Source organism: Vicia villosa, linkage group LG2 (genome assembly GCF_029867415.1).
Source record: "Vicia villosa cultivar HV-30 ecotype Madison, WI linkage group LG2, Vvil1.0, whole genome shotgun sequence".
Lineage (NCBI taxonomy): Eukaryota > Viridiplantae > Streptophyta > Magnoliopsida > Fabales > Fabaceae > Vicia > Vicia villosa.
This window is the reverse complement of record NC_081181.1, coordinates 174,637,549-174,657,011: the sequence shown is the minus strand read 5'-3', so window position 1 is coordinate 174,657,011 and position 19,463 is coordinate 174,637,549. Positions and strand designations below refer to the sequence as shown.

The 19,463-nt window shown below is 32.9% G+C and overlaps 1 protein-coding gene across 1 annotated transcript; it reads left to right on the top strand.

Annotated features, from left to right (window-relative positions):
- Positions 1 to 11,416: 11,416 nt before the first annotated feature.
- LOC131653029 (uncharacterized) lies at positions 11,417 to 16,761 on the top strand. The gene is made up of 7 exons (XM_058923056.1): positions 11,417 to 11,554; positions 12,735 to 14,726; positions 14,861 to 14,946; positions 15,172 to 15,336; positions 15,444 to 15,665; positions 16,184 to 16,308; positions 16,405 to 16,761. The coding sequence occupies exons 1-7, from the start codon at positions 11,552 to 11,554 to the stop codon at positions 16,476 to 16,478; spliced, it is 2,667 nt and encodes an 888-aa protein (XP_058779039.1). The 5' UTR covers positions 11,417 to 11,551; the 3' UTR covers positions 16,479 to 16,761.
- Positions 16,762 to 19,463: the final 2,702 nt, after the last annotated feature.

Below are 19,463 nucleotides of genomic sequence, written 5' to 3'. Positions count from 1 at the left end.
TAGCACTCCAACGCCCAAGCCAGTTCAAGATTCAAGATGAATATCTTGAAAATGGAGTTTTGAGATTTCACCTTGCCCTTAGCGTGTGAACATATTTTATACTTTACATCAAGTGGAGTGAATTTGAGATGGATTAGGCCTTGGCCACTCGGGCCTTTGGCCAGTCTAAAACAAATATATTTTTAACTTTTGAAGTGTGGTAAAAGTATTGGCAACAGTATTGAGTAGTTTGTAAAACTTTTTAACAAAATTTATAAACTATATGGGAATTAAACTTACGAATCATATTATAAATTTAAGAGAAAAAGTGATTAAACATAGACTAAAAAAAGAGTCTTAAGTTGTTGATAATTACTTTAGTTTTATGTTTGGGAGGTCGACCATGGAAGCGATACATTTAATATGACATGTGTTGGAATGATATTGGATGGATAAACAAGATTTGTTCTTAGTTTTCATTGATTTGAAGAATGTGTATGATAAGGTTCCTATAAAAGTTTTGTGGAAAGTCCGAGAGAAGAAAGAGGTTATGATTGTCTATATTTGAGTCGATATATGGTTGTTCTAGAGAATAAAGAGGTTATGATTGTCTAAAAGTTTTGGGAAACACTTCTAAACATATTGGGCTTGCGTGTTTCATATATAGAGAGAATTTGAGAGATTGAGAAAGACTTGAGTAGAATATAGGATTTGTTATTGAAAATTTGAGTGATTATGTTCTTGGAACTCATTTGTAATCTTTTGTTACAACTCTTGAAAGTATAGTGAATTAGAGAGTTACTATCTACCTATAGTAGATTGTTTGATCGAATTGCGTAAACAAGTTATTCGTGTTTTTTTTATCTTATCTTCGTCTGCCAAGTTAAATTGATGTTTTATTACATTTAAAATCATTATTGATGAAACCCATTTATTTTGTCCCTGCACATCAAATTTCTTGCTTTGATTAAAACTTTCAACTTCACAACATATCATACCAGAAGTTATATATGCGGTTAAAATATCTTTGGTTCATCATGTATCAATAAAGAAATAAATTGAGACGTAAATTATCGCATTCAATTTGGATGGTCGAAATGGAGGATAATCTCAGGTGTTTTATGTGATAAGAAAATATCACTAAGACTGAAAAAAAAATTATAGAACAATTGTAAGACTGACGATGTTATACGAGACAAAAAATTGAATTGTAAAAAACCAACACAGAAACAAATTAAGAATATCATAAATGAATATACTACTATTGCATTTGATGTATCGTAAAGATAGACATGATAGAATTGTAAATAATAATATTAAAAAAAATTAAAACTAAATTTAGATAATTTGATATGTAGAGAAGAAATTATAAACTATGTCGTAAGAAGAATAAATAAATAGTTGTAAAAAATGATTTAGCTATAATAAATTTTTATTAGTATTTTAAAAAAAAAATCTCTGCAATCAGAATGATTTCTATTAGGGTGGTAAAACGAGTCCGACCTGTTGGACATGTCTATTTTTGTGCAGGGCTGGTCAAGATTTTAGGCCATTGCCCTTTAGTATGACCGTCGCGCTCCGTTTTTTATGCAGGCAAACACATTAACATAAATTTTATATTTTTAGGCTTAAAAAGTGCAGTGTCCGCGGATTTAACCCGTCCCGTCCTCATTTTTTTGTGGAGAAGATTAAAGTTTTAGACCGCACACTCAATTATGGTCACCTTACCCTTATTTTCTTGTGAATAACAGGAAAAAAACAGACATGTCCGTTTGCCACTTCTAATTTCTCCCTGTTTACAAATATAGTACACTTAAGACACATATTGTTACTTTAACAACTAATAAAATTACTATTCAGTAGGAAGAATTCCTTGTCTTTATTCTATTCACGTGGAACCTAAAGTTTGTTGTCCCAACCCAAGCCTTCATTGCCATTGCAAATGGGTTTTCTTTTAATTACATAATGAAAAAGATTTGATTTTGTTTAATTTATTAAGTACCATATGCTATTTTTTAAATGTCAAATTTTTCCTATATTGTTGTTGTTTCATTTTTCTCTTAAAGTTAAAATAGTATTAACTATATAAAATAAAATAGTAAATGATAATGAATATTAAAAATAACCAAATTAAATAATACTTTTATTTATTAATTTTTTTAAACATATATTTGAATATATTAAAGCAATAATTAAGGGGTGGGTCAGATAACACCTCGAGTAGTTTAGGTTTGAAAGAAATAAAAGACAACCCAAAGTACATTCTTTATTTGCTTTTCAATAATTTGAAAGAATTTGTACTTGGGAGGGAAGCACGTAGGGTAGACAAAGATATTTTGGTAGTCCCATGGGAAGGTGGAAGAGCATTTAACTCGAGATGTCATGCTATGATGCAACAAAGTTCATGTTTTGGTTAAGGTTGAAATAAATTAGAAAATGACAAAACTTTAAGTAATATATATATATATATATATATATATATATATATATATATATATATATATATATATATATATATATATATATATATATATATATATATATATATATATATATATATATATATATATATATATATATATATATATATATATATATATATATATTAAAGATAGTGCACCGTCAATGTAAAACAGTTTTACACATAAAATTAATTAAAATGCTTTAATTTGGAAAATTTCTTTATCGACCCCATGTCTTCTTGGTCGCCTCTAACGAAAAATCCAAAATACCCCTAACTTCGGATATGCATTTCCGAAATGCAAAAAAATGTTGTTTTCGGAGATGCATATCCGAAAACGCCTTTTTTTTTAAAAAAATTGTCTTATTTCGGAAATGCATTTCCGAAAACAGCATTTCGGAAGTGCATTTCCGAAATGCTGCCCGTTTTGCAGATTAAACAAAACAGCCCCTCCCCTATTCATTTTTGCCCTAAATCACCATCAAACTTCCTCTCTTAAGTTTTTTTGCAAAACCAAGTTTCAAGTCTACATCAAAGCTACTCAATCACTTCAATTGGTAAGTTTCTAAATCTTTAGATATATGATTCAAATGCATTTCAGGGTGGTTAGAAATTGCAAAAATGATATAGGGGTAAGTTGGTAGTAGTATTTAGGTTGTTTAGAAGCATTATAACATGTTATAAGTTTGCATTTGGGGTTCTGCCATGGAAGTTGCAGGATTTGGCTTCGCAGGGGTGTTTCGGAAGTTCATTTCCGAAAACACCTCCATTCCTAGTTTCGGAAATGAACTTCCAAAGTGGTCCAGAATTGATTTTTTTCAATTGTTTCACATTCTTATTGATTTCAATTGTTTTCAGGAATATGGCAGGCAACCTAGCACGCATCAGACAGGGGAGAGAGACCCAGACAGCGTCGGCTAGACGCGAGCGGGCGGCGCAGCTGGCGTCAACGCAGGGTCGAGGTTGTGTGCGAGTACCCGTGCAGATGGACGAGATTACTTCCTCATCTGGATCGAGGATTCGTTTGGCTCGGGTCTCTTCTTCCCGCCAGCAGGAGGTACGGGAGGAGAAGGAGGAGGAGGAGGAGGCAGTTAGATACTAGGAGGCGGAAGAGGTACCGGATGTTGACCCTCCGCACGGGGAGGAGGAGGAGGGCTACCCGGGAGGGCCCATTGACACGTCCTTGCTGATTTCCTACCACGAGCACGTCGCTCGACGTGTCTGGGGGGAAGAGGTATTTTTTATAATTTGTCCGACTTTATTATTTAACCGTTTTTTATTTAGCTGTTTATTCCACATTTTCTTAACGGTCTAATTAACAGTGTTTTTTTGTTTTTGTTGTAACAGGAGAGACAGACTTTAAAACAGGTGAAACACGCCCGGAAGATTTTCAGTCTCTTTAAACCAGAGGCGCAGTGGTTTAACGATGCGGTGACAGCTTCATGGCTAGGTGGGTTGTGCATGACGGGGTATACCACCATCAGCCACGGCATGCAGGGGGCCTTTGTGGAGCAGTGGCACAGGGAGACGTCTTCTTTCCACTTATTGGTTGGGGAGATGACGATCACCTTGCACGATGTGCAGTGTCTTCTCTACTTGTCGATTATGGGGATGCTGTTGCACCATTCCCGGATCCAGAGGGTCGATGCCATCGAGTGGATGACGATCTATCTGGGTGTGAAGCCAAATATGGTTGACTTTGAGTGCCAGACGACAAATGGGCCTCATATCCGGTTCTCCACATTGAGCGCTTATTTCGAGCACCACCTGGTGGCGGCGGCCGAATCCGAGGATGCGGAGAACGCCCTATTTATGGAGTATCACCGTGCCTGCGCTCTCTGGTGCTGGTTCATGTTTGTGGTAGGCGTTGCACTCTTTGTGGACAAGAGTGCAAGATACGTCGACGTGACCTACCTCCGCTACTTCATGGACTTGACTACCGTTCACCAGTGGAATTGGGGGTCAGCTATTCTGGTATACCTATATCAGAAGCTGAATGAGGCCTCCAATTGAAGGACCAGGCAGTTGACCGGATCCTGCACACTCCTGACGGTACGTTTCATTTTAATTGTTTCACATTTATTTATGGTTCATATTTATTTTTAATACATTATCGTGTTTGTGTTTCAGAGCTGGATCATTTCCTACTTCCCCCGCATCCACGGCTTCCACATTGATTCTGCGTACGAGGACGTCATGTCCAGGGCCGCCTGATAGGTTTTCCAGAGGGGGAACAATGCAGTGGGATCATACCATGGGTACCTCGACCGCACGATGCACGATGCACGATGACATCAGTTGGAGGCCATTCAACGCTACACTGTTGTTGTCGCCTTTGACAACATCTCGTTATATTCTGGCTGGTTGGCATGCGGGACCAACATAATGGTGAGGTATCTCCCTGAGCGGTGCATGCAGCAATTTGGATTTGTGCAGATGATACCCATGTCACCTTTTGAGGCTGCTCCCGACACAGTTACCTCAGTGCAGCTCACTGACATATTTGCGGATTGGGAGCGTCATGTGGTCCCGGAGGAGTATCGTCGCATGCAGGTCACCCAGGACTGGCACAGTGTGGAGGGGTATGTCACATGGTTCTATCGGGTGTCACATTCTCTAATGACGTCCGACGCTCCCGACGCTCCTAGGCCAGCATACGAGGAGATCCTGGAGAACCAGCAGGCCGAGGATGACCATGCCATTGATCTCCTGCCGATCTGCCAGCAGATAGAGCTGCTTGGGAGGGACGCGTTGGATCGAGGTATCATTAATCATGGCGGTCCAAAGGCAGTCGCCGTGGTGGAGAGGATCGTCGGTGATGCGGGTCGTGCGGCGGCATACAGGAGGCAGAGGAGGTACCAGGGAGAGAGGGTTAGGCATACCCAGTAGGGGTTCAGGTTTATTTTTCTTGTATTTGGATTGTATTTCGCACACTATTACTCGTTTTGTATATATATTATTCGGATTTTATTTATCATATTAGTATTTTATGTTGATATGTCATTTAGTTTGTTCGGAGTTTTCGTTTAATTAAATACGAGACTGTTAAGAAAAACATAAAAAAAAAACACAATTTCTGCATAATTCGGAAATGCATTTCCGAAACCCCCAAAATGTGAAAAAAGGTGTTTTCGGAAGTGCATCTCCGAAAACACCCCCCATTTGGTGTTTTTGGAAGTGCACTTCCGAAGTCTGAGAAAATTTAGAAAAAAAAATACTTCGGAGATGCATCTCCGAAGCAGGGGTAAGTTAGGGTTTTCGCTGGGGGTGACCCCCGTAGGGAGGTGGATAAAGAAATTTTCTTAATTTGTCATGTAATTTCAACTTTTTAAAATTAAAAATGAGATTTATTCTGATGCATGTCTCTCATTGGTTGATAATAATGTAAAAATACTTTACAGTGTCAATGCATTTCCTTTATATATATATATATATATATATATATATATATATATATATATATATATATATATATATATATATATATATATATATATATATATATATATATATATATATATATATATATATATATATATATATATATATATATATATATATATATATATATATATATATATATATATATATATATATATATATATATATATGTGTGTGGGTGTGTGTGGGTGTGACGTATCAAATGAGAACTTTAACTATAATGAAAACTGAAAACTTTTAATAATAACCATTGAATTTGAATTAATGAGTCAGATTTACCTCATATTTCAAATGAGAACAATTACTCTTAACCATTAAATCTCAACTTATTGAAATTAATGTACTAATTAATTTCTCTTTCTATATTCCTCTTTATTTGTAATTTATGTAATTTTGATCAAAATTAATTCACATTATATTTTAAGAAATAAAATATTTTATTTATTGCATTTTAAAATAATAAAAATCAGTTTAAATAATTGTATAAGATTTTAAAATAATTGTATACTAATCCAAAAAATATTTACGAATAATATAGTTATAAATATAAAAATTTGTTATACTTTAAATAGATAATAATTAATAAAATTGTATATTAGTCCACACAATATTAATAGAGTTTAAAAGTAGTGCACTTTCAGTGTAAAATATTTTACACGTGCATTACAGTCCTTAGAAAGAAATATTTTATATGTGATTTAAAAAAAAAGTCAAATTTCTACAAAAATTAACGGTTATGATTTCACCGACAGTGTAAAACTGTTTTACACCGTCAGTGTATTCCATTAAATCTATATTAATATTATTGAATAAAAATACTATTATGGCACTCCTTTTTTAATTATCGTTATTATCAAAAGGCCATAGTTAATATAATTAAAACTACATGAATTGTTTTTTAAAAGACAACAAATCCAATATTTTATTTCTTAAAATATAATATAAATTGAATTTTGGTAAAAAAATTATATAAATTAAAATTATATAATACTTTAGAAAAAGAAATTAATCTATATATTGTTTATATAAAAATTACTAATATAATTATATGATAATTAAAATTGTGTATGTTAAGTTTTATATAAAAAATATATTTATATAAATATATATATTAATTAATAACGTTAATATTCAATTATATTAATTTTTTCCTTTTGAAAATAATGATAACTTGAAGAAAAGAATTTTATAAATAGTATTTTATATTTAATAATTAACATAATAGTATATGGATTAATATATACTAGAACTAGAGTTATGGTTTATGGGTGGTGATGAAATTCTCATGCGGTGGTATAAATCTCTGTTACGGTAGTGCGGGTGCGAACCTATAAGGTTAGCGGTTAAACGCCCGATTCAGTTATAAAAGTCTAAAATATATGAAGTGAATGTATTAAACTTTTGGTCGACCCGAATAATTGCATTCGAGTGTTTTATCAGCCGAAAAGTCTTTCGAAGTTGTGATCGACATCTCGTTACTGAAGTCGACCATAAGGAGAAGTGGGAAGGCCATGAAGCAGTTGTAAAAGTGGTGGGGAACAAGCACATTAAATGCATTTCTCATCATTGAGATGTTTCATCAATTTTCAGCCATGTGGCATTAGGCTCATGAACCATGGTATGGTGTTATTCTCTAGGGCATTCCAGTGCACTCGAATTCACTTGTATTTCCAAGGTTAAATATGACAATTGATTTTTAACTTTAAATCTCCTTTTAATTTGACTCGTTATTCTCTTTCACTATATTGTTTCTTTGGCTGGCTGCTTTAGGTAAAACAACATGGATAAAAAAGATGCTTTTGTAAAAAGAAAACATGTGGGACAAGATGTTCAAGTATTTGTGCTCCATCTGTCCTCAGTCTGGAATAAACATTAAGTGAATGAATCTGAGCGCGTGTTTGGTTGATCCCAAAAATATTTGTCATTTATGTTTTGTATCTTTTAGCAATATAAATTTAAGGAAGGTTAACTAAAAGATTGTCTGTGACCATATCAAATCTAAAAAGATTTAAATTGATTTTAAAATCATATCTTTTTAGACAAGCAAATCAAATCTTCATCAAAAATAAATTTGCATCAAATCAAATATTTTAAATACCTTGAGATGGAGTTTTATATAGAGACTCATTCCCAACAAAGAAATTATGCAAGTATTTAAGATCTATTGTGCAAGGATTTTGTTTTTTTAGCCTTTGTAATTTGTTTGTTTATTGTAAATATCTAAAGAAGCAATAACCTGAATATTCAAGGCATGGAGGTTGATTGTTAGTTGAGTTATAATTCAACATCTTTAATTTGTTGAAAGCTTAGATCACTAGGGTAGTGATTGAGAGAAAGTGAGAAGGGTTCTCATATGTAGGGGGGATCCTAAATAGAAATACAAAGGTAGTATTAGGAAGTAGGCATTGAATAAGAGTTGTTCATCTAAGACTATTTGTACAAACACTATTGAGAGTGAATCTCCTTTTTTTGAGTTGGAAGCCCTTCAGACGTAGGCGACCTGTGTTACATTGTTGTACACATTGTCTCAGACATTGTGTCCATCACATGTCATGCTAAGAACAAAATTTCAATTGGCATAAGAGCGAACACCCTATTCTGTTTGGGTGAGCTCCATGGAAAGTATATTTTAATCAAATGGACAATACTAAATATGAAGGATCAGTAAGTAGACCAACTTTCTTGGATGACACCAATTATGATTATTGGAAAGCTAAAATGGCCGCTTTTCTCAAACCTATGGACAACAAAACATGGAAGGTTGTTAGAAAAGGTTGGAAACACCTTGTAACTACCTCTCAAGATGGAACACCTATCATAAAAGCATGAAGCTGACATGAGAAATGTTGAAGATGATGAAGCTCTTGGAAACTCCAAAGCCTTGAATGCTATTTTCAATGGTGTGGACAAGAACATGATTAGATTGATCAACACATGTATTGAAGCCAAATAAGTATGGAAGATTCTCAAAACTACACATGAAGGAACATTCAATGTTTGTATGTCAAGGGTGCAGATCCTCATAACAAAGTTTGAGAATTTGAGAATGAAGAAAGATTAATCCATCTCTAACTTCAACATTAGACTCAATGACATTGCCAATACTTATTTTGCATTAGGAGAGAAGATGTTGTTGGAACAAAATTGGTTTGTACTACATCCCTAATGTTTTGATGATAACAAAGTATTTAAAGAAGAATTGAGTTGAGTAACTTATGTTCAAGTGTGCAGGACCATATACTATAAATTTGTGATATAATTTAAGTTCTAACACATAAGTTGAACATTTAAAGGGAATCTTTAAGATCTGATTATAAATTATCTTCACTTGAGCATTAGACTTTGAAGAAGATTAATTTCTAAAGACCAGACTCTGAAAAAAAATCAATCTCTAAAGAGCCAGACTCTGAAGACTCACACTTTGAAGAAGGTCAGCCTTTGAAGATGCAGAGTTTAAAATCTGAAGTTGGTCAAACACAAGGATAAAGAAGCCTCTGATAGGTCACAAATAGAGTTTTCTTCCAAAGTTGGTTAATTATTTTAGACAATAAAAACACTCCATCTTCATAATCAGAATCTTCTTTTTCTTTTTCTTCTTCTTCTTCTTCTTCTTCTTCTTCTTGAACAACTTTAGTCTTTTTAGACTTGCTTTTGGATTTCAAAGCAACAAATTTGCTTTTTTTAAAGGCCCATCTTACTCAAGCTCTATTTCATGACTTCTTAAAGAACTTATAAATTCTTCCAGACTTGTATTGTTTAGATTATTTGACACTTTTAGTGCAATTACCATTAGCCTCCATTTCTCGGTAAAACCTCTGATGATCTTTTTCACATGGTTTGCAATAGTGTAGCAGTTGTCTAGAACTTTCAACCCAACTACAAGAGTTTGAAACTGTGAGAACATACTCTTAATAGTTTCATCATTTTCCATCTTGAAGGATTTATATTTTTAAATCAAGGCAAAAGCCTTGGTTTATTTGACTTGCTCATTTCTTTCATGAGTCATTCTAAGAGAATCAAATATAGACTTTACAGAGTCTCTATTTGTTATCTTTTCATACTCAGTGCATGAGATAACATTCAACAGAATGATTCTTGATCTATGATGATTTTTGTTTTCCTTTTTCTGTTGATCACTCATAACACTTCTTTTAAGTTTTACACTATTTGCATTTAGAGGACATGTGTAACCATTTGTTACCATATCACATATATCAACATCAAATCCAAGGAAGAAACTTTCGATTCTATCATTCCAATAGTCAAACTTATCACCATCAAAAAATGGTGGTTTAGTAGAAAAATGAATTTTATCATTGTTGATATTTGCATGTTGAACATTCGCCATTGTGTTTCAGGGATTGGATCTTTATCTGAAACAGTAAAATGTTTGATAATAATCAATACCACAACTGGAACTCTGATGCCAATTGAAGGTTTAATGAAAGACAAGAAAAGAAGAGTTGAATTGAGTTTCATGATAAAAACTTTTTCGATCACCCAAGTACGAACAACACAAAAGAAAAAATATCTTATATAACAAAAGAGATTTTATCCTGGTTCACCGTTAACTATGTTACTTCCAGTCCACCCACTAAGGGATTTTGCTTTATCAAACAAGACTTAATCCAATAATGAATTTTATGATTACAACCACAAAGACTACTCGTCAATGTCTTCTTAAGGATCATGACAAAACCTTAGCCCCTCAAGAAAATCAACTCAAAAATAAATTATTGATGACATCTCAAGTATTTTGACTAAACTTAGTCATTCAAGAAACTTTAACTAACTGATTAAATTTAACTAACTGGTTAAATGCAAAGTTTGTGTATGTACACAATTGCTTCTACAAAAGCAAATTACACATATTTAAGCTTTAAAAGACAACATTTTAAATGATTTGAAATATAACACCTATTCATCTTCTTAACACCTGTTCTTCTTCTTATTGCACAATTTTTTTTGTGGCCAGTTGCATAATATATATATTTTTTTTTTCATTTGCATCATGTACAAGATAAATTTGTCTTTTAAAGATATAAAAAATAATTTGGTGCATGTATCCAAAACAAAATACAATTACCATAATATTATCATTTCATTCACTTAGTATACTTATGATATTAATTTTTTTAGTTTAATTAACTAGCAATAGTTTATGACAAACTATGTCTATTTGTTTTTGCTAAAAATATTTAATTTCCCAAAAATAATTTACTTTCTTGTAATAATATCTTAATTATTTCCATCTTTATTAATAATATCAAAACAAACTCTTATCTAAAATTTAAATGATACTATATTTTAGGATAAACAAAAAATCAAATCATATCGTATCATATCTTAGATATTCAACAAACTTTCTTTCACCTCACGGTCAAATTTATACAATTTTTCATAAAAGACATCATTAAAAAAATCATTTATTTTCGCCTAAAAAATAGACTAGCCTATAATAAAATCAAATCTAAAATATTAAATTAAAAATTTGAAAAGATTCACTTTTATCTTTTTCTGTTAAATATTAGATTACATTATTGTTATTATTATCATTCCTCACTTTTCACTTTTCAAGTCTTCACTCAACGAATAAATCTTCGCGGTTTCTACTATTTTCTAGCGCAATTTTCTCTCAATTTCTTCGAGAAATCCTCAATCCACACAACAATGGTTAGTTTTTCTTTATTTTCATTGAAAATTTGTTTACCAATGTTGTTTATTTGATTGAATAATAGTTTTTTTTTTTTTGAAATTGGGGTTTTGGGAAAAGGTTTGAGTATGAATGAATTGTGAATTATGAATTTGGATAAACAATGCATTAATCATTAAGGCGTGGAATTTTCTTGTTTGGTTTTGAGTTTTTAGTGATTTTTTTGACTTTTTTTTTTTAATTGGAGTTTTGGGGAAATGTTGATTATGAATGAATTCCTCTGAATTAGGGTAAATAACATATGGATTAGGGTTTTGGAAAAGGTTGGATTTGAATGGGGGGTTTTTGCGTTCGCCGCAATGGTAAATATCGGAAGAAATTGTGGGTTTTTCCGCCATAATCCGATATAACAGTGCCACAAAGCGTTTATGAACTATGGTAAATAATGCATGAATGAGTTAAGGGGGTTTTGAGTGATGAAAGTTTTTTCTTTGGTTTTGGTGTTTTTTATTTATTTATTCTGTTGTTGTTCAAGATTAAGAACATTGATTTAGATCTAACAGTAAAGTTTAGCGATGTAGTACTTGATAACATTAACCGTAACCGTAACCATTCTTATTATTTATGGTATTTTGGGGGTTATAGACTTATAGTTGAACTCATCCAAGATTTTATGTTGACCGAATTTGCTCTGTTTGAAATAGCTTGACTTTGTCTCTCTGTACTTTGAAGTTTGTTTGAAATTTCTTGAATTCTGAATGAACAGTCTAAAGTTAGATGTGTGTGTGTGTGTGTAAATGTTGGGTCACTATATAAATAATGATGATATCTTAATAGGTAAATGATGATAATTGTAGTAAATGTCAACATGTTGGAATTTTGTGTTGATTTGTGTTGTAATGATAATATTCCGACTTTGAATATGGAATGTGAATGTTTTTTAAAATTGGAGTTTGGAAATTAAGTTCAATGTATAGTTTGAGTGATTTAGTTTGTTTCTGAATGGTAGAATTATTCAAATGGTTTAGTTTTTGAACCTTAATGCAAGAAAGTCGAGGTAGTTGATTCTGAATGTTGCCTTGATATTAATCTATGCACTCTGTCGTGAATCAGTTGTTTCAAACACTGAACTTGTTCGGTGAAAGAATCGATTGGTTTTATATCTAATTCATTTCTTTATGTTTGAATGTTTATTTGCAGAATGGATATTCTCAAAACAGTTTTAGAGGTGGCTGGAATAATATGCCACCCACTGATTTTAGTGAGGGACAAATTCCTCATGGTATTGGTGGTCGCGCCTTTGCTGATGACTGGCACATACCACATCAAATGCCGGGATACTATGCTCATAACTGGCACATACCACGTCAAGCGCCGGTACACTATGGTCATAACCGGTACATACCACATCAAGCGCCAGCACACTATGTTTATAATAGGAACTTACGACATCAAACACCGACGCATCATGCTGATAACAGGCACTTATCACATAAAAAGCACTTGCCACATCCAACTTCAATACACTATGCTGATAATAGGAACTTATCACAGCAAACACCTAAAGACGGTGCTGATAAGAAGTGCTTACCACAACAAACACCTAAAGACTGCGCTGATAAGAAGTGCTTACCACAACAAACACCTGAAGACTGTGCTAATAAGAAGTGCTTACCACAACAAACACCTGAAGACTGTGCTGATAAGAAGTGCTTACCACAACAAACACCTAAAGACTGTGCTGATAAGAAGTGCTTACCACAACAAACACCTGAAGACTGTGCTAATAAGAAGTGCTTGCAAGATGAGATTCGTGATCTTAAGAAGTTTATGAAAAATCATAAAAAAAGAAAGAGACATGAAAAAAAGTTATTAAAACAGCAGTCAACGAAACATAAAACTTCAAGTGGAGAAGAGATTAGACATAATCAAAGTTCTCAAATTAGTAAAGAAGCCAATGCATCTAAGAAGAACTCAACAGAACAAACACCTGAAGTCCATGCTGATAAACAGTGCTTACCACAACAAACATCAAAAGACTTGGCTAATAAAAAGCCCTTACCACATCAGAAGCCGGAAGCATTTGTTGATAACAAGTGCTTACCTCATCAAATGTCAGAGCACTATGCTGATAAGACGAACTCATTACAACAAGCACCCAAAGACTATGCTAAAAAGAAGAGCTTACCACCGATTATACATTGTGAAATTTGTTATGTTCAGTTTCATCCCAGCTGTTTGAAAGATCATAATAATGGCAAGAAACATCAAAGAAGTTTATTAGAACTACGTAAGAAATCAATGAAACCTAAAGATTCAAATGGGAAAGAGATTAGCCATATTCAAAGTTCTCAAATTAGTCCAGTAGTTCAACCTAAGAATGTTCCAGCTGAAATGTCTAAAAGGAAAGTCAGAGATAACACTGATGCAAAGGATCATGGTTTTAAACACGAGATTGAAGGAGCTACAGGAGGTAAGTACATGAAGATGAATAATGGGATTAGAGGGTCTGTAAAAAATGATCAGCCACAGTCAACGCCAGTTGAATTGAAGGCCTCAGCAGGCGCTAACATTATTGTCAAAAAAGAATATATAAGTTGTGATTTAGCTGCAACAGTAATACCACAAGGTCATGTGGCTTCTCATGTATCCACACCACCACCAGCAGTAGAATCAAGTTTTGAACCCAAAAATCATATTGATTTACCGAGAGAAGTAACAGTAGCCAAAGAACATCACAAGGTTCAGAAATATGGTGTGGAAACAAATGATGAGCCGCAATTAATCTCAAGGGAGTTACAATCCTTTGGGTGTTGTAAAATTAGCTCCGTGGCTGAAGATATAAGAAACAACCAAACAGAAGTTGTGAATTCTGATTCTACAGGAATGGAAACATATATAGAAACACTTGCATCCCTAATGCCAGATGCGGTGGGGTCAAGTTTTGAGCCTGTAACTGAGTATGGTCTAGATACTGAAACAGAACCGCATATGTCGGAAGCCATATTATATACTGAGAGCCAACATGCCGCGGAGGAAACGGATATTGAACTGCTACCACCTGTCTTAATGGAGATTGATGTCGCTTTAGGGGTCAGTGCTGAAACCAAAACTGCAGATGGAAATTCTCAAGCAAAAACGAAGATGGATGTCGAACTCTCCCCTGAATCAGGGAAGACTAAATTGCGTAAGGTATTTCCCATTATCTGATTTCCAAAGAAAGTATCAAATTATACTGCACTTTTTTTTTTGTTAAAATGTGTGCTTTTTTGTTATATATAACTTTTTATGAATTGTTACATTAAAACTTTGCTTGCTTGTTGCAGGTGTCTGTTTGTCTTATGTGTGGCAATAAAGGTTTTGAAAAGGCAATAGTATATTGCAGCAAATGTGGAGATTATGCAATGCATAGGTACTTTTTACTTACTCTTTCCATGTGAAGATTACATGTACTTACTCTTTAGCAAACACATCTACTTTTATTTATTGCCATATCATATGGACACTAGTGCTTATACCCTGTGCGATGCATGTATGCTCAGAGAGGAGCTTATTTTTTTATCAAGAGATATTGTTCTAGTAGACTGAAATCTTTTAGCCACATATATATTTATTTATCTAAACTTCTTCTTTTCAGATATTGTTTAGCCCGTCCTGTGGCTTTAACCGACAAGGTTACTTGGTTTTGTATCGATTGCGAAGAAGTGGTAGTAAAAGCAGATCATCCTAACAGTGAGACTCCAAAATCAGAAAAAGATGATGTTGTTTTTGATCCGCAGCCTATTGCTGATCCAATCTGGAGGTAAAAACCATGTTTTGTAGATTCTGTTACCGTCGTTTGGAATTAATGAAATTGTCGTAGCTGCTAAAGCAAAAACATTGTCTGACATTGATTTTTCTGTTAAATAGGGGAAGTTTGCAGGTTTTCAACAAAAGCTTTGATAGAATCAGTGGACTAATGGGCCATTTGTCCACATTAGCTAGCCCTAAAGTTCTTGAGGAGGCAAGTCATCTCCCTGATGTGCTTTATGCAAACTTGCTTCAAAGATCAGCTGTGTGGCCAGAGAGCTTCAAGAAATTTGGAACAAATAATCAGAGCATTGGCCTCTATTTCTTTCCTGAGAATGAAAGGTGACATTTTTGCTAATCTCTTAACAACATGTTTCCCTTATTATTTCTTGTTTATAGAAATATTACTTGATTTTTATTTGTTTAAAGATCTGTTGGGGTTTGCTACATGGATTGAATTTTGCCATAATGTTCTATTTAATACTATCATATTTCCATTCTATTAGTTTATCTCGAGATATTTCCTAATATTTTTAGGTGTTTCTCCACCTCTAGTTGTTTAACTCATCTCCATCTAATCTACTCTCCTTACAATAGATCTTCTCTCTGATATAGTTGTTACCTCAACACTCCCTCTAATTTGTCATTTATCATCTTATCATGTCTAGTCTTACCCCACATCTTTAATGCAACATCTTCATCTCTTCTACACTTACTTTATTCTCGTGTTTATTCTATAAAAATTAACTTTATTTTGAATATGTTTATTGTTTTTTGATTATATTTAATTAAACAAGAATATAATCTCCATGCTCATATTTGAAACTAGTATTGAATTAATTGTTAATGTATTTTTACAGAGTTGAGAGATATTATGACCAGCTAGTTGATGAAATGATTTCCAAAGATCTTGCCATTAGAGTCATGGTTGAGAAAACAGAGCTTATAATTTTTCCTTCTACATTACTCCCAAGACAATACAAGAGTGAGTTACATTCCATTATATATAAACTACTTCTTCATATAAACTTTATTGTTTGTTAATAATTGGATCTTAATTTTTGAGTTGCCCATTTTGCAGGATTTCATTCAAAGTATTATTTATGGGGAATTTTTAAAAGAAAGCAAGTCTCAAGAACCATCAAAGATACATAGTTTATTGAAATGATGTTGATGACTCTTAACGAGATAATAGTCTTTTTTGTTACCAAAAATGTAATACCACAGTGTAATTGTATATTTAATAATATAAGATAGGGTAATGCAATAACACACCCACTTAAAAATTAGAAGGTGTGTATTAGCATGATACACCTCTTTAAATTGATCAATAGAATTTTTTCTCTTTCTTCACAACTAATTACATTTAGCACTATTAATATAGAACTTTTCCTTTCTCTTTCCTCATAACTAATTATTATTGTATTGTTCAACATTTTAATGATCAATTTCTTTAAACAAAAAAAGAATTTAAAGTCATGTTAATACATTCAGAGATCACGTTTTAGTGAAATACAACATAAACGATTTATTTCTAATAATCTTTTAGAAGTAAAAGAATTATTAAAAGCTAAAATTTAAAAAGAAAATAACTTTTTTAACTACAAGGCACAAATCCTTAGTTTCTTTCTTTAACGAAACAACATTGCTGAAAAAATAATTCAACACAAATAAAATAGATAAAAGAAATTAATTATTATTATTATTATTTTCTTTAGTGATCAATTTTTTTAATCAACCGAATTTCATTGAATTTTGATACATGATCATTTAAATAAAGTTTTTTAATTTTCTTTTTTAAATGATTTTCTAAATTTTGTTCAAAGAGGTGTATTCGATTTTTTTTTTCCGGAAAATTTGTTTTTTAAACATATCTATCAAAAATTCTATTTTTATAAATATTTTATTTAGAAAATTGTTTTTAAAAAATATTTAGATGCAATAGCATGATATTATAAAATTCTTTTCTTAAAAAATTAATCATTAAAATGCCAAACAATCACATGGAGACAAATTTTTTTCTTTCTTTTTTGCTACAGTAATAATTTATATATACAAAGAAGGAGAAAGTAATTTAAAAAAAGAGAAATACTATATTAATAGTGTTAAATGTAATTGTGAAGCAAAAGAAAAGATTCTATTGGTCAATTTAAAGAGGTGTATCATGCTAATACCTAATTTTTAAGTGGGTGTATTATAGCATTATCCTATAAAATATGATGTATTATTGCTCATAAAATATTAATATTAATTTTATATAATAAAAATAAATAATTCTAATGAACAATTATGTGATTTAAAAAATAAAAAATGAAAATAAATTTTAAACAACAATGCATTTTTATAGGTTTAAACCAATTTAGACTTACAAAAATAATTAGAGAAGATTGTGAGGCCAAACCCGGAATAGAATCCATCTGTCATACCATATATTCCCTTCTTTTTGTTGCCAATGCACCAACAACTACCTCGGTGGATGATATTAATACCAAGCTTAGCCTTGAGAATGTCTTCTTTAGGATGATATTTAGCTTTAATGACCCTAGCCGCCAGAGACTCAGGGTTTGTGTGGAGCCTCCAAACTTGTTTAGCAAATAACGCCTTATTAAAGTCCACCATAATATTGAACTTGAGACCTCCCCGATTTTTGGGAGTGCAAAGATTTTGCCATTTGATCCAATGTGTTATTTTCTCTCCCCACCATTAGATTTTTGGGAGTGCAAAGATTTTGCCATTTGATCCAATGTATTATTTTGTCTCCCCCACCATTAGTTAGCTATTAAGTTTTCCATGTTTTTACACAATCCCGTAGGCAGGAGAAAAGAGCTCATAAGGTAAGTAGGCATAGATAGAAGGACATTTTTTATAAGTATGGCCCTCCCAGCATATGAGAGCTTGTTATTCTTCCCGTTGTTGAGTTTTTCTCTATGTCTCTCAAGGATATAACTAAAGATGGTGTTCTTGGATTTCCCAATTAGCGTAGGCATCCCCAAGTAGGTATTAATTATGTCCACCTCAAGAATACCCAACACCTTGTGAAGCCTCTCCTTATTGCTTTGAGAGGTGTTGCGACTGAACATTATCTTTGATTTGTTTATGTTGATCCTTTGCCCCGAGCTATTATGATATGTGTTGATGATATTGAGAAAGGTAATAGTTTCCTTCTCTTCGTCTTTACAAAAAATTAGGTTGTCATCTGCAAAGAAAAGATGGGTGATATGTTAGGTGCATTTTTTACAATTTTAATTATGTGGAAATTGTAATTTCTTTGAGCATTTTTAATAACATTATAAAGAAAGTTAACACAAATAATAAAGAGATGGAGAGAGGAGCTCCCTGTCTATTTCCCTATGAAGGTTTGAATGTCTCCGTAGGTTAGCCATTGATGAGGATAGAGAATGTCACAGTTATGATCCATTGCATAATGGTTTCAGTGATAGCATCAGGAAATCATACAGTCCTAAGAGCCTTCTCAATGAAGTTCCACTCAAGAATGTCGTAGGCCTTTTCTATGTCCAACTTGATTCCCACACAACCTTTCTTGTTCTTCTTGGAATTATGGATGTAGTTGAAAACCTCATAGGCAATCATAGTGTTATACGTTATCAGTCTCTTGTGAACGAAAGCACTTTGGTTTTCACTAATGATGGTAGGCAGGATAGGTTTAACGCGATTAACTAAGGTTTTTGTAGAAATTTTCATTATGACATTACAAAGGGCAATGGGTCAGAAGTCTTTGGGATTAGTAGGGCTCTTAGTTTTAGGTAAGAGGGTGATGAAAGTGTGGTTGATATTGACGGGGTCTTCCTTGTTGTTAAGGAGGTTAAGGATAACTCTCGTAGTGTTCTTTCCTATAATGTGCAAGTAGTGGTGGTAGAAGTTGTCTGAAATCCCATCTAGGCCAAGAGAAACATTGCCTCTCATGCCCTTGATAGCTTCCTTCACCTCATCCTCAAGGAACAGTTTATTGAGCTCATTAGCCATGTCCATCTGTATCATGCAGTTTATGGAATTAAAACAATCATCAGATAAACTAATGTTGTTGGGATGGAATTGGTTTTTATGAAATGGATTATAGTGTCATAAATGTCCTCCTCTTTGTTGGATATGTCCCCATTATTGAGTCTGATCACATAAATT